The sequence below is a fragment of the Rhinopithecus bieti genome, unplaced genomic scaffold (assembly GCF_001698545.2).
Source record: "Rhinopithecus bieti isolate Rb0 unplaced genomic scaffold, ASM169854v2 scaffold_74573, whole genome shotgun sequence".
In the NCBI taxonomy this organism is placed as follows: Eukaryota; Metazoa; Chordata; class Mammalia; order Primates; family Cercopithecidae; genus Rhinopithecus; species Rhinopithecus bieti.
Window position 1 is genome coordinate 733,020 of NW_016828021.1, and position 15,965 is coordinate 748,984.

At 37.1% G+C, this 15,965-nt stretch overlaps 2 protein-coding genes across 2 annotated transcripts in view; one reads left to right on the forward strand and one right to left on the reverse strand.

The window, feature by feature from the left end:
• The window catches only part of LOC108523542 (contactin-associated protein-like 2), a 1,139,721-nt gene that overhangs the window by 689,585 nt on the left and 434,171 nt on the right, over positions 1-15,965 (reverse strand). The window lies entirely within an intron of this gene.
• On the forward strand, positions 2,129-3,000 carry LOC108523545 (ubiquitin-conjugating enzyme E2 N). Its single transcript, XM_017864188.1, has one exon. The coding sequence runs from the start codon at positions 2,162-2,164 to the stop codon at positions 2,618-2,620; it is 459 nt and encodes a 152-aa protein (XP_017719677.1). The 5' UTR covers positions 2,129-2,161; the 3' UTR covers positions 2,621-3,000.

A 15,965-nucleotide genomic window follows, 5' to 3' on the forward strand; every position in this document is an offset into this window, starting at 1 on the left:
TTTTTTTTTTTTTTTTTTTTTTTTTTTTTTTAAACATATAGGGTGTTTACTACAGTCTACTTGCCAAGAAACATCATTTTATTTTTATTGGCTAATGAAGGCTTCTGACCTCTGATCTCCCAATGGGAGCTGATAAAGCTGACACATTCAGAAGGGTCTTTTCTTCAACCTTCCAGACTCCGTGGAGAGTAGGTTGGGTTCCTGTGTGTATCAGATAATTTTTGTATATTTGAAATAGGTCTTGCCAGACCGAGGATGAAATGTACATAGAGCAAGAATGGGAAAATGCAGCATAGTCACCAAAGGGTGAAGTGTCTTGGGAGAGAATGACAGTTGAAGAATTTAGATTTATTAAGTCAAGAATGGAGTCCCCACCTCCACCTCAGGCAGAAACGAGTGGGAAAAGTTGGACTGATCATGTGTAAAGGAGAAATGTTCACAGAAGCAAAACTGTCTATGTCTTCATCAATAAGACCTATTTATTTTTATTTCTGTGAGGAAAAACATCCATAATTATAAATTATAATTTTAGTCTGTCCTTGGGGCCAACTAGATAGTAACACTGTTCAGTTTATTTTAAAAAAGAAGAAACTTTGTTCATGACAGCCCTTTTGTGCACTGAAGATCTTTTAATATTTTGCAAAATGATATGTTAACCAGATAATGGAGATGTGGATAAAATGTATCAAAATTGGTGACACTGATCTGTAGGCTACTCAGTGAGCTTCACCTAACATTAATATTTTTATCTACAAATTTCGCATTGTTAAGCAACCACCAGGACACTGATGAAAATTCAGAACGTAAGACTGAATCAAGTTGATTTGTAGGTGAGTTCCTTGAGTACTCACCCACTATTTACCTTTATTTTTCCCATGATTCTAAAAGCTGTGTGACCTAAAACCTGTGCTCATGAATATTAAAAAGCACCCAATTAGAAAGTTAGAAAGTCGTGTGAATTGGGAATGATGGGGGAGGAAGAAGGGTGGGTGCTGGAAGAGGACAGGTTTCCTTATAAGTCCAGACAATCTGACACATAACATAAAAATAGAAAATTAGATAAGATAACCAAAACAATTGTAATTTGCAACATTTTAAAAAGCAAAGCAGGCTGGGTGCGGTGGCTCACGCCTGTAATCCCAACACTTTGAGAGGCCAAGGCAGGCGGATCACGAGGTCAGGAAATCGAGACCAGCCTGGCCAACATGGTGAAACCCCATCTCTACTAAAATACAAAAAAATTAGCTGGGCGTGGTGGTGGGCACCTGTAGTCCCAGCTACCCGGGAGGCTGAGGCAGGGGAAATGCTTGAACCCAGGAGACAGAGGTTGCAGTGAGCTGGGATTGCGCCACTGCCCTCTAGCCTGGGCAACAGAGCAAAGACTCCGCCTCAAAGAAAAAAAAAACAAAAACAAAGCAAAGCATAGTGTGGAATACAACATTCAATACTTACAATGACTACAAATTCATCAGAAAATGTACATAGGAATGGTAGCCTGAAAAAAGATTAATGGGTTGATCAAAGACAGCATCTCATAAGTGATTTTAAAAAGTTAATGTTAAGGAAAGGAGAATTGTTAACCTTTTATTTAGGAGGAAGGTAGACAGGACCAAACTTTTGGGATGGGTAGAGAAATGTGCAGACTTTTATTTAGCAGCCCTATTTTTAAATAGTTCCAAATTAGAATGGAGTATATTGTGAGTCAAAGAAGAAATAATAAATGGAAGAAGTTAAAGTTTATATTTGATCAAAAGAGTGATAAGGAAAACTTTGAGGTGCAGGCAGCAAAACGATTGGGGTACTAGTCTTTAAAAAGTTGGCAGTCAGATGCAAAATAATCTGAAAAGGTAAAGGCTAGAGAATCTACCAGCCAAATGAAGGTTCATTTTTCTGTCATGGTATCACAGATTTCAAGGCATATACACATAGATTATAATTAAAAATTCCAAAATAGAAGTTACAGAACTGGACACATACAAAGAAGAAGCGGGTATACTATTTATTACAGAGTTCTGGGTGTGCGGACTACAGCAATGATACTGTCCTTAATGTAGTCTAAACTTGGCAAAGGAAATGTTTTTCAGTAGAACAAAGATCTGTATTAAAAATTTGAGTATTTCTTGGGAGACGAGACCAGAGGCCGAACTCGGGTTCTGACAAGATGGCCGGGCTGCCCCGCAGGATCATCAAGGAAACCCAGCGTTTGCTGGCAGAACCAGTTCCTGGCATCAAAGCAGAACCAGATGAGAGCAACGCCCGTTATTTTCATGTGGTCATTGCTGGCCCTCAAGATTCCCCCTTTGAGGGACGGACTTTTAAACTTGAACTATTCCTTCCTGAAGAATACCCAATGGCAGCCCCTAAAGTACGTTTCATGACCAAAATTTATCATCCTAATGTAGACAAGTTGGGAAGAATATGTTTAGATATTTTGAAAGATAAGTGGTCCCCAGCACTGCAGATCCGCACAGTTCTGCTATCGATCCAGGCCTTGTTAAGTGCTCCCAATCCAGATGATCCATTAGCAAATGATGTAGCAGAGCAGTGGAAGACCAACGAAGCCCAAGCCATAGAAACAGCTAGAGCATGGACTAGGCTATATGCCATGAATAATATTTAAATTGATCCGATCATCAAGTGTGCATCACTTCTCCTGTTCTGCCAAGACTTCCTCCTTTTTGTTTGCATTTAATGGACACAGTCTTAGAAACATTACAGAATAAAAAAGCCCAGACATCTTCAGTCCTTTGGTGATTAAATGCACATTAGCAAATCTATGTCTTGTCCTGATTCACTGTCATAAAGCATGAGCAGAGGCTAGAAGTATCATCTGGATTGTTGTGAAACGTTTAAAAGCAGTGGCCCCTCCCTGCTTTTATTCATTTCCCCCATCCTGGTTTAAGTATAAAGCACTGTGAATGAAGGTAGTTGTCAGGTTAGCTGCAGGGGTGTGGGTGTTTTTCTTTATTTTATTTTATTTTTTTTGAGGGGGGAGGTAGTTTTATTTTTAATTTTATGGGCTCCTTTTCCCCTTTTTTTGGTGATCTAATTGCATTGGTTAAAAGCAGCTAACCAGGTCTTTAGAATATGCTCTCTAGCCAAGTCTAACTTTATTTAGACGCTGTAGATGGACAAGCTTGATTGTTTGAACCAAAATGGGAACATTAAACAAACATCACAGCCCTCACTAATAACATTGCTGTCAAGTGTAGATTCCCTCCTTCAAAAAAAGCTTGTGACCATTTTGTATGGCTTGTCTGGAAACTTCTGTAAATCTTATGTTTTAGTAAAGTATTTTTTGTTATTCTACTTTGCCTTTGTACAGTTTATTTTACTGTGTTTATTTCATTTTCCCAATGTGACAATCGTATTTTAAAATTAAAACTATGGAACATTCTGAAAAAAAAAATATTTGAGTATTTCTTAACAAACTAGTGTCAGAGAAAATATTGAGGTAATAAGCATTTTGGAATTCTTTTTTCACAAAGAAGAATGAATGGTGGAAATAAAGATGTTGAGGTAGAATAAAAGAATCAGGACACTGGAGAAACGATGATAAAGCCGATTGCATTGTAAGGAGGAGAGAAAGCCAACAAAGAAAAACATTTACAAAGCAATGAAAAAATCAGAAAAAGAAGTAAATTCAAATCCAAGAGGATAGTTGGCAGTTGTGCATGGTGCGAAGAAATAAAAGTGAACATTGGAACTCAGATTTTAGACATCATTCTGCTTTATAAACCTGTTTCAATAACTAGAGATGAGATTAGGCTTGCCAGATTTAGCAAATAAAAACACAGTACACCAAGTCAAATTTGAATTGCGCGGGGCATACTTACACTAAAACATCATTTGTTATCTGAAATTCAAATGTAACTGGGCCTCTTATTTTATCTAGCAATTCTAGATCATATTTACCAAGACTTCACCTCTCTTAGTTGTTTTAACATCGAAATGAGGAGTTGCAAGGATAGAGAACAACAACAACAAAAAAAGTTCAGCAGCCTAAGAATAAGGAAGAAAAGAGCAAAACAATTTCTTTTTTTTTTTTGAGATGCAGTCTTGCTCTGTCACCCAGGCTGGAGTGCAGTGGCGTGATCTCGGCTCACTTCAAGCTCCACCTCCTGGGTTCAAGAGATTCTCCTGCCGTAGCCTCCTGAGTAGCTGGGATTACAAGTACCCACCACCATGCCCAGAGAATTTTTGCATTTTTAGTAGAGATGAGGTTTCACCATCTTGGCCAGGCTGGTCTGGAACTCCTGACCTCAACTGATCCACCTGCCTCGGCCCCCAAAGTGCTGGCATTACAGGTGAGAGCCACCGCACCCGGCAGAGAAAAATGATTTTGTAAAAGGAGAAACAATTAGAGCATGTATCTAGGACTAGAGATTCCATTGCTTTGATATAAAGAGCTCAGGGAGAATGACCCCGAATTTCAAAGAAGAAAAAATTGTGTTTATCCTTGCTCTTAAAGACAGTAGCTGCTCCGTGACAGAGAGAAACGTTGTGAAAGATTGACTTGCTTCATTCTTGTACCTTGAAGCAACATCTGCTCCTAACTATTCAGTCAAATTTCAACAGCTTAGTACAAATTTGATGGTCTTTAAGTACAGATGCTCTTCTGCCTGAAACTGGGCATTGCACCTGCATTACAATGTTTATTCAACAATACAAATAATCATGGAACCATTTAGTTTCACAAAATCGAGAAAACAGATGACACAGAAATAAAAGTGACCCACCTCATCCCCAAATAAATGAATCCAAAAGGCTCAAATCTATTTTCTTTTTGGTACCAAATATCCGTATGTTTAAATGAAAGGAGACATAATGTAGAAATAATGTCCTTTGACACAGAATTTTCATATATATCTTCAGTGTTTGTTTTCTTTTACAAATATATAATTAAACAAAGTGAGGTTGGGATAATAAACATGATACCAGTACTCTGCTGCTGGCCAAAGCAAACCTTGGCTGAGACCTATTCAATGCTGTGGGCTCAGTAACTGCAGAGTCTCCTGCAGTGAAAACTCCTAAGACAAGGAGAAAGGTGACCTACTGAGGGAACTCGAATGCCACAGAGGATATGGAGATACACAGCTGAGTCAAACACAGGTAATGTGAAATCACAGTAAGTAATTAACTTAATTGTTCACTCCAAAATTGGAAGTGAAACGCCTGGAGCTTGGGAAGGAAAATAGGAAATAGAGTTGTTTTGTTTTATTATGTTTTATGTAGCTGTGTAGTGAGCTAATCACCTTGTTTATTGAGATTTTACTGTGACTAGTCTACCTGTAATTTGCTCATTGCCATGACTTTATAAAATAAATACTATGCATTTTCTTTGTATTAGAGACAGGGTCTCCATCTATCACCCAAGCTGGAGTGCAGTGGCCCAATCACAGCTCACTGCAGCCTTGAACTCTCCAGAGTTCAAGCTATCCTCCTGCCTCAGGCCCCTGAGTAGCAGGAACTAAAGGCACATGCCATGACACTCAGCTGATACGTTTTTCATGTATTTCTGTAGAGATGGCATCTTGCTATGTTGCCCAGGCTAAATACTATGGTTGTCCTCATTCTATTGATTAAAAAAATGAGGCATAAAAAGTTTATCAGTTTTTCCAAAATCACTTGGCTAGGAAGTGGCAAAGATGAAAAAATGTACACCACTTGCAGGATGGATAGATAAAAATCTCAGAATTCACTGCTGCATAATTCGTCCATGTTACCAAAAGCCATTTGTACCCCAAAAACTTTGAAATAAAAAATATTACATATGAAAAATATGCATTACGACTTGGAGCTCACACCTGTCATATTCATATCGCCACTTGCCTCAGTATTGTGGAAAATACTTTCAATTACTGAAAACAGGATGATGGCATCTATAAAATGAATGTGGTATGTTGTAGATTCATGGAAAATCATGTTGCAGTAATAGTTTACAATTTACAATGTGTTTTGTTCTGTTTCATTAACTTCTAGAAATGGCACGGAAATCCTTAAATATTTATTAAGCAAGTTTCCTTAAACTATACTGTATTTGTCCATCATAATATAGTCATTACTTTCAGGAAGTTTCTATGTCCATTACATTGAGTGGTTATTAACTTTAAGTATGCATGCACGGTCATGAATGCATACCAATAAATTGTCCTTTTTTTTTTTTTTTGAAAACGGAGTCTTGCTCTATTGCCCAGGCTGGAGTACAGTGGCGCGATCTTGGCTCACTGCAACCCCCGCCTCCTGGGTTCAAATGATTCTCCTGCCTCAGCCTCCTGAGTAGCTGGGATTACAGGTGTCCCCCACCACGCCTGGCTAATTTTGTATTTTTTTTTTTCTTTTTTTAGTAGAGACGGGATTTCACCAAGTTGATCAGGCTGGTATCGAACTCCTGACCTTGTGATCCACCCACCTCAGCCTCCCAGAGTGCTGGGATTATAGGCATAAGCCACCGCACCCGAAAGTGACCAATTTTTGAGATGTAAAGTCAAAAAAAGTACGAAAACACTTCTGCAATGATTTTATCAATGCAGAGTTTTGCATACCATCTATCTACTGACTGACAGAATCTTTGATAGGTTCTTAAAAACACTAGTTTCCTACAAAATTACCTACACTCTCACTCTGTTTTGCTTTCTTCGAGTTAGATGGTAAATAGATTATCCATTTCCTTGTATATTAAACTGTGTTCAATTATAACCAATTTAAATTTAGCTGCTCTAAATCTCTTGTGGTATACCCTAGGGCAAGACTTAACAGTGGATATTGAAGCCATAAATAAGAGGAAAGTTTTGAAGCAAATCTTCTAGAAAACACAGCAACTTGTGGACTGAATGATGCTTTTATAGCAATTGTTATTAATCAGGAAATTAATTGCTGAGTCTATATCTGATAACAGAAAAGGAGAATAAATGGTTAACAAAAGGAAATATCTGAGAGCTTAAATTTAATTGCATTTACTGGAAATACATCTAAATGAAGAAATAATAAGTAGGACTAAATCTCAAGCTTCTAGTGCGGTCATTTAAACAGGCTATATTAGGCACAGACACTAAGAAATAAAATATATTCTCAATGGGACAATTAAGCAGGGGAGTTGGCTAATATTTGTCGATTCCGATGTGAAAAAAAAATGAAAATTTGTGATAGCATTCCATTCAAACCATCACTAAAGCAATCTCCTACTTTATCAGGATTAAGATGACTATTTAGAAAGAATTAAAGCAACTAGAAGATATGGAAATAAAATCTGTGTGTGTGTGTGTGTGCACGCGCACATGCACATATATTTGTGGGACTGAAATTTGGACTGTATCTTGTGACAATCGTAGTAGTAGACCCTAAATTTTGAAATTCAAAATTGAAATTCAAAATTTGGATCCAATGAAATTTGGATCTTGTGACAATCATAGTAGTTGACTAATTTAAAATTTAGGATCTACTACTATGTTGTCATTAGCACTCTCCCATGGAGTTTAAATTTCTAGACTTTATATTATCCTTTTATTAATTTTTAAAGTGAGCATTTACAACCTGATAAAAGATGTTTTTCCAGGACTGTTTTAATGAACAGGGATAATCGTAACCCATGTGTATTTTTTAAATGTTTCACAACATTTCCGCTTTAGTAATAGTTGATAGGAATGTACATATGACTGAATTTCCACCACTCTGTGCTTGCACAAATGCCAACAGTAATTGCTTATTGCATGCTTATTGAGATGGATTCAACCATTATTCTTGAGAATTTACTCCATGTTAATCTTTTATAGGAATTGGAAATGCACAAGTGAATAGACATGACCCCTGACCTTAAGGAAATTGCTCTTCATTATAAAAACAGGCATTCAAATAAGCATTCATAATGCTAAGTGAAATGAGCTGCATGGAGTTGTAGACAAGATACACTTTTCAAAGTGGAGCTAGCACTTGAACTAGTTGGAGACAAGAGGTTACCCTGGGTATGTGCAGAAATATGGTGGCACATTTGGAAAACAACCAAGAGTCCATTATTGCCAGAGTACAATTCAAGAGGTGAAGACTAGGCCAGGCGCAGTGGCACACACCTGTAATCCCGACACTTTGGGAGGCCAAGGCTGGCGAATTACCTGAGGTAAGGAATTCCAGACCAGACTGGCTAACATGGCAAAACTTGTCTCTACTAAAACTAAAATAAATAAATAAATCAATCAATAAATAGCCTGGTTTGGTGGCATGCACCTGTAGTCCCAGCTACCTGGGAGGCTGAGGCACGAGAATTGCTTGAAACTGGAAGGCTGAGGTTGCGGTGAGCTGAGGTTGCACCACTGTGCTCCAGCCTGGGCAACAGAGCAAGACTCTGTCTCAGAATAAAAAAAAAAAAAAAAAAAAGAGGTGAAGGCTAGAGGAAGTGGCATGATAATGATAGGTGGCTAGATAGGCAGGCAAGAAAAGATTAAGTCATCATGTTTTTGACAATCCAAAGGGTATGAATTTTACCTAAAACCTTTTAAGAATTTTGGGCATGGCAATCACAGGGTGAGGTTTATCTTTTTATTGCTCTTTAGCATTGTAGAAGATGAGCAATAGAGGGTTGCTTCAGGTTACTGGATGGGAGGATTTTAGGAAGTGGAGTTGGATGAATTGAGTAATTGGATGTGGGAGATAAAGGGATATGAGAACTCTAAGGTGAGTCCCAGGTTTCTGCTATCAAATCAAAATAAGACATACAGGAGTTGACTAGATTATTGGCAGTGCCCCCAGCTCCAAGCAGAATAAAATAGAAAAATCTCTTTCTAGAGAAGGCACTCTCAATTTAGTCGGGATTTTACAGGTTAAAATTAAAACAAACAAACAAACAAACAAAAACCAAAAAAACCCAACCAAAAAGAAAAAAATCAAAGGAATACGACAAGTTTGAGAGTGACCACAAACAAAATTAATAGACCCCAGTGAAATTGGAAGGATCTGATACAGACTATTAAGTACATGAAATGTTTAAAGGCAGATAGACTGTTAAAAAAAAAAAACAAGCAAGCTTAAAACGAAATGTAAGTGTTGAAATGAAAACTCAACAGGTGACACACAGAAGAATAGGCACAGTTATATAGAGAATTAGCCAGGCATGGAAAATCAGAGAGCCAGTGGGGTTTAGGGGAACCAAAGAATAGGGGCAGCCCAAACAGCACATCAGAGTCCGAGCAGGTCAAGAGGCTTTCTTAAGTGAGAATGGCTTGATACAAAGAGTTAGTGAAGACGGCGTCCCTGCAGTGGGGGGAGTTACCTGCAGCAGGGTGGTCAGTGCCTGAGTTAGGATTGGAGGGGTATCCAGACATGGAGAGATGGCAGCAGTAGTGACAAGAAATTGGCTATAACTGAGGGTTAAGTATATAAATAAGTATATCAAAGACAATGGGAGCCAGGATTTTTCCAGTTCGAAAAGAGAGTCAAATTATGTAAAAGAGGAAGACTAAAATGAACCCTATGACATTGGGTTGGCATTGGAAGTACTGGTGTGAATTCATGGTCTTTCATATGTAAAAGTAAGTAGCGAATTAAGTATTGTGGTGAAGAAGTATGTTATTCATCTACACACAGATGTGCATTTAGTCCCTCGGGCATCCACTGGGAGGACCTTGAAGAATGGGCTTATTATATTCCAAGTTGGGAAAATACAAGATGATTTTGGAACAACATTTACTGCCAGAAAGCAGGAAGACACTCATGAAATGATAGCACCATAATGAAAGGACAGAGACACCTGCTGGAAGGGGCTCCCATGGGCTAAATCTGGAACAACATGGGCTTCAATATGAAAAAATAGAAGCGACAATGGATTATAACACCTTAAACAAAATAGGACACCATTAATCCATACTGATATCAGTACATAAAGAAATAAATGAGAGACTTGATTAGGAGAAGGCATTTATATTTCAAAGCACCTCTACAGAAATACTAATTGCCCAGGGAAAACACAGTCTCAGAGAAGTCTGGTACACAACACCTGTATTAGTCAGGGTTCTTCAGAGAAATAGAACAAATAGGATACATGTGTATGTGTATACGTAAATACACACACACACACACACACACACACACACACACACACACACCAAAAACTCCATCTCTATAAAAAGGTTCATTGTAAGGAATTGTCTCAGGTAATCATGGAAGCTGGCAAGTCTTAGGATCTTCCAGGTGAGTTGGAAAGCTGGAGACCCAGAAAAGCCAATAGTTTAGTATTAGTTTGAGTCCAAAGACTGGAAAAAAAGCCAATGCCTAAGTCAGGGCCAGCAAGCAAGAATTCTCTCTCACTCGGGGAAGGGTCAGTCTCTTCGTTCTAATTGGGCCTTCAACTGATGGGATGAGGATCTTCCACAATGGGGAGCGTCCTGTGCTTTACTACCAATTCAAATGTCAGTCTCATCAGGAAACACCCTCACAAAAGCACCCAGAATAATGCCAGGCTAAATGTCTGGGCACCCTGTGTCCTAGCTCAGTTGAGGTAACATTAATCATCAAAGCATCTGCATCAGATAATCACAATAATGGGACAGCTTGAAACTGTGCAGCCCTTGGCACGATGAGTATGAAACAGCATCACTTCTGTGATATTCCCGCCAAAGATGCATAACTTGAAACTAACCATGAGAGAAACCCAAATGAAGACCAAGTCTGCAAAACAAATCCCTCATCATTAAAATGTCAACATCCTGAGTGTCAAAGAAAGACAGAAATCTCCTAGGCTGAGGGAAACTAAGGATCAATGAAACTTGCTGCAACGTGTGACTCTAAACTGCATCATTTTGCTATAAAGAATACTCTTGGCCAGGCGCAGTGGCTCACACCTGTAATCCCAGCACTTTGGGAGGCTGAGGTGGGTGGATCACAAGGTCAGGAGATCAAGACCAATCTGGCTAACATGGTGAAACACTGTCTGTACTAAAAAATACAGGAAAAAAAAAATTAGCCGGGCATGGTGGTGGGCACCTGTAGTCCTAGCTACGTAGAAGGCTGGGGCAGGAGAATGGTGTGAATCTGGGAGGTGGAGCTTGCAGTGAACTGAGATCACACCACTGCACTCCAGCCTGGGTGACAGAGCGAGACTCTGTCTCAAAAAAAAAAAAAAAAAAGTCTTGGGACAACTGGTGAAACTCAAATGTAATCTGAGGATTTGAAAGAACTAGTGAAATGATGTTAATTTCCTGATTTTGATGGATGTACTCTGGATATGTAGAAGAACGTTCTTGCTTATAGAAAACAAACACGAAAGTATTTGGAGATGATGGATGGAAACTTGCCCACTTACTTTCAGATGAATCAGGAGAAAAGTTTATTCTTCAGTATATACAACTTTTCCGTGAGTTTTGAGAGTTATGAAAATAAAATGAATAAAAATAGCAATTAGATTTTCTTTGAGTGTTTTTTTTTTACGCTGTGGATATCTCATAGGTTTGTAGCTGCTAACTATTTTTCACACAAAGCAACCCCTGGGAAACATAAATATTTAAAAGTGGAACTATTTCTCATTAACAGTTACAAAGAGTTTTAATAGAAGATTAGTTAAATTTATAGGAATATAGCACTATCTACTATCATGGAAATATATGATGAGACTGTATAGTAAATAAAATATTTGATAAAAGATGAACTTATTTTAAATTTATTTTTGTTTATAGACATATACATTCTTCATTAATTCACCTATGTAAGACATTTTTTCTTTTTTTCAAATAAGATATAACTGCATAATATTTAAAAAATAAGTTACATGTGTATGTGTATGTGTGTGTATAATATTAACAGTTTATTTGGAGTGGGACAAGTAGTCAGCTGTCTCTATTAATTTTTGTTGCTTTTTTTTTTTTTGGTCAAAATTTTATGGTTCTCACACCACAATAATATAAAACTTAAATGACACTTTGGAGTCTTTATAAATCATTAAAGAAGGTATTCATGAAAAAAATTGTTTTCTTGACATATCACATTTTATTAGGGTTATAATTTACTAAATTGTGGAATTAAAATAGCAAGTAAAGATGTCTTACATTTAATGTAAGAAAATAAACATTGCAGGCTTTTTGTGAGTCAACAGCTCAGCTGGCAGAAGCAGCAGCTGCGCACAGGTGACTAGCGAGCACTCTGTGCATCGAGCCTTGTCATGGACCCAGGCAGCCTGACTTATGGAAGAAATAGGGAACGTTTGTTAATCCTGTAAAAACAGTCATCAGAGGTTGATGTCTAAGGTGGGATCCTCAGTTATTTTGTTCTCCATTTTCTGTTCACTTTAAGTTATCTGTTTATAAAGACACCATGCTAACTAAATAAGGGAAACTATGAGTGATCTTATTGAAGGAGTATGTAAATCTTTGTTTTGATTTTCTTCAGGTAGAAGCAATCTGAAAAGCCCATGTTCAGTTACAGACTGGAAGACAATACAGCTTCTCAGATTTGTTCATAAATACAGAAATAATAAAAATAATTTTCTTTAATTATGAAGTTTTAATGTTATGATTGAACTAGAGAAACCACATTCACTTATACTCAAGCCTTCTCTACTTTTACATGATTTATTTTGCTTGCCAGTTACAGATCACCCTGAAATGGTGGTTTCAATAATTGTTCTTCAGAAAAAGAAAAGAAGATAAAGCTTTTTAAAAAGTCATTACCAAGATCAATGTCAGAAAGGTTCCCCCTAGTTTTCTTCTAGGTATATTATGGTTTCAGATATTTCATTTAAGTCTCAAATCCATTTCAAGTTAATTTTTTATATTGGATAATACAGGAGTCTAATTTTATTCTTTTACATATAAATATCCAGTTTTCCCAAACACCGTTTATTGATGAAACTATACTTTCCCCATTGTGCATTTTCGTGCCACGTCAAAGATTAGTTGATAATGTGTGTAACTTTATTTCTAGGCTCTCTCTTTTGTTCTATTTCGATGTCTGTGCTTATACCAGACCACGCTGTTTTACTACCATAGTCTTGTGATACAGTTTGAAAGGAAGGACTGTGATGCCTCCAGCTTTGTTATTTCCCAGGAGTGTCTTGGCTGTTTGCAGTCTTTTATGGTTTCATTAAAACTTCAGGATTGTCTTTTCTGTGGCATTTCTGTGAAATGGCATTTGTGTGAAAAATGCCTTTGGAATTTTAATGATTACTCTGAATTTGTAGATCGCTGTGGTTTACATGTACATTTAAATAATATTAATTCTTCCAATCCATGTATATGGGCTATCTTTTCATTTATTCGTGCCTTCTTCAATTTCTTTCATCAATGTCTTACAGTTTTCAGTGTACAGTTCTTCACCTCGCTGGATAAATGTATTTCTAAGTCTTATGTTCTTTTAATGCTATCTATTATAAATGCGATCATTTTCTTATTTTCTGTTTTAGTTGGTTTACTGTCAGTGTTTAAAAATGCATCTGATTTGTATGTCGATTTTATGTCTTGCAACAAAAGTGCAAATAAACAAGCAGGACTATATAAAACTAAAAGTATCCACTCAGCAAAATCACAAACAAAAAACAAAAATCAATTGACAAAATAAAAAAGTAATCTATGAAATGGAAGAAAATATTTGCAAACTTTATATTGTCTGATGAGGAGTTAATGTCCAAATCATATAAAGATCTCACACAACTCAATGTTTAAAATAACTTGATTCAAAACGGGCCAAGGACCTGAAGAGACGTTTTCCACCAAAGACATATAAATGGCCAACACGTATACGAAGAGATGCTCAACATCACTAATCATCAGAAAAATACAAATTAAAATCATAATGAGGTATCCCCTCATACTTGCTGGAATGGTTATTATCAAAAAGACAAGTGATAATAAATGTTGGCAAGGTGTGAAGAAAAGTGAACTCTTGTACACTATTGGTGGGAATGTAAATTGTACAGCCACTATGGAAAATATCATGGAGCTTCCTCAAAAATCTTGAAATGGAACTATCATGTGATCTGGCAATCCTACTTCTGGGTATATATCCAAAGGAAATAAAATCAGTATGTCAGAGAGATATCTACACTCCCATGTCCATTGCAGCATTATTCACAACAGCCAAGATATATAATAGAAACAACATAAGTGTCAGTCACAGATGAATGGACAAAGAAAATGTGCTGTATTGAATAGAATATTGTTCGGCCTTAAAAAAGAAAGAAATACTGCCATATGTGACAACATGGATGAACCTGGAGGACATTAGGTGATATGGTTTGGCTCTGTGTCCCCAACCAAATTTCATCTCAAATTATAATTCCCAGGTGTCAAGGGAAGGACCTGGTGGTGGGAGGTAATTGTATCATGAGGACGGTATCTCCCATGCTTTTCTCATGGTAGTGAGTGCGTTCTCAGGAGAGCTGATGTTTTAAAAGTGTTTGGCAGTTCCCGCTTGACTCTTCTCTTTTGTCTGCTGCCATGTAATACGTGCTTTGATTCCTTTTCGTCTTCTGCCTTCTGCTTTGATTGTAAGTTTCCTGAGGCCTCCCCAGCCAAATAGATCTGTGAGTTGATTAAACCTCTTTCCTTTATAAATTACCCAGTCTCGGGTAGTATCTTTGTAGCAGTGTGAGAATAGACTAATACATTAGGCTAACTAAAATGAGCCAGACACAGAAGGACAAATAGTGTATAATCTCACGTGTATGTGGAATCTAAAAGCTCAAAGTCACAAAAACAAAGTGTAGAATAGTGGTTTCCAGGGCATAGGGTGTGGAGCACATGAGGAGATGTTGGTTCAGGGATGCAAACTTTCAGTTATAAGATGAACAAGTTCTAGAGGTCTCATGTACAGCCTGGATTAATTAATGCAGGATAGATGCATTAATTACTTTGTGATAACTATATATGTATATATATGTATGTCAAATCTTCTTTTACCCCTTGAATATGTATAATCTTTATGTCAATTAAATATTTCAGGCCAGGTAGCGTGGTTCATGCCTATAATCCCAGCACTTTTGGAGACTGAGATGGATGAGGTCAAGAGATCAAATCCATTCTGTCCAACATGGCGAAACACTGTCTCTACTAAAAATGCAAAAATTAGCCCAGTGTGGTGGCACACGCTTGTAGTTCCAGCTACTCAGGAGGCTGAGGCAGGAGAATTGCTCGAACCCGGGAGGCAGAGGTTGTGGTGAGCTGAGATAGCACCACTGTACTCCAGCCAGGTGACAGAGAAAGACTCTGTCTCAAAAAAAAAAAAAAAAATCAAATCAAAATAAAATGTAACTGAGGTTTTGAAAAACAGATGAAAGCTTAAATCCTCCTGAGATCTTGGATGGAAAATAAACTCAGTAAATAACAGTTTATGAAACCTCAGATTTCGTCAAAAGCATGTTCTTTATTTAACATGTGGTAAATGTATGAAGCCTTTGGATCATTTAATTGCATGTCAGTATTAAAATTTTTAAAAGTAATTTGTAAGCAACATTTTAATAACTATATTTTTGCTTAAAGATTGGAAACTCGTAGTTTGATCTATAGTAAGTTTCAACTATGTCCCCCTCACTATTTTAGCAGAATTTATGTTTAATATTTAGAAAGATGGTTTTAAGTAACAAAATATAAAGCGTTAATAGAGCCATGGATTAGATATCCCATTATCTTCTTTCAAATCTGCATAGCATTTATTTTTTAATTTGTTATATTTCAGTTTCAGTTATAATATGTATTTGTCACATCAGCAGAAAAGAAAAAATAATCTACCTTCGCAAGTTTAATTTGATGCCTTTGTCAACATAGACAAGAACATATTTTCAATGCAATGGTGACTGAGAATATTGATTACTACCTAGGAGTTTTCACTAAGCTTGAGTAAAACATTGTTCACAATTGTAAGTCCATCAACCCAACATGATAAAATATGAATGGCCTTTTCTATCAAGTTTATTTGAAACCTGTCACTGTGTCTGCGTTAATACTTGTAGATGCCAACTGGAAACACTGTGTAAGTTATAGTATAGAGGT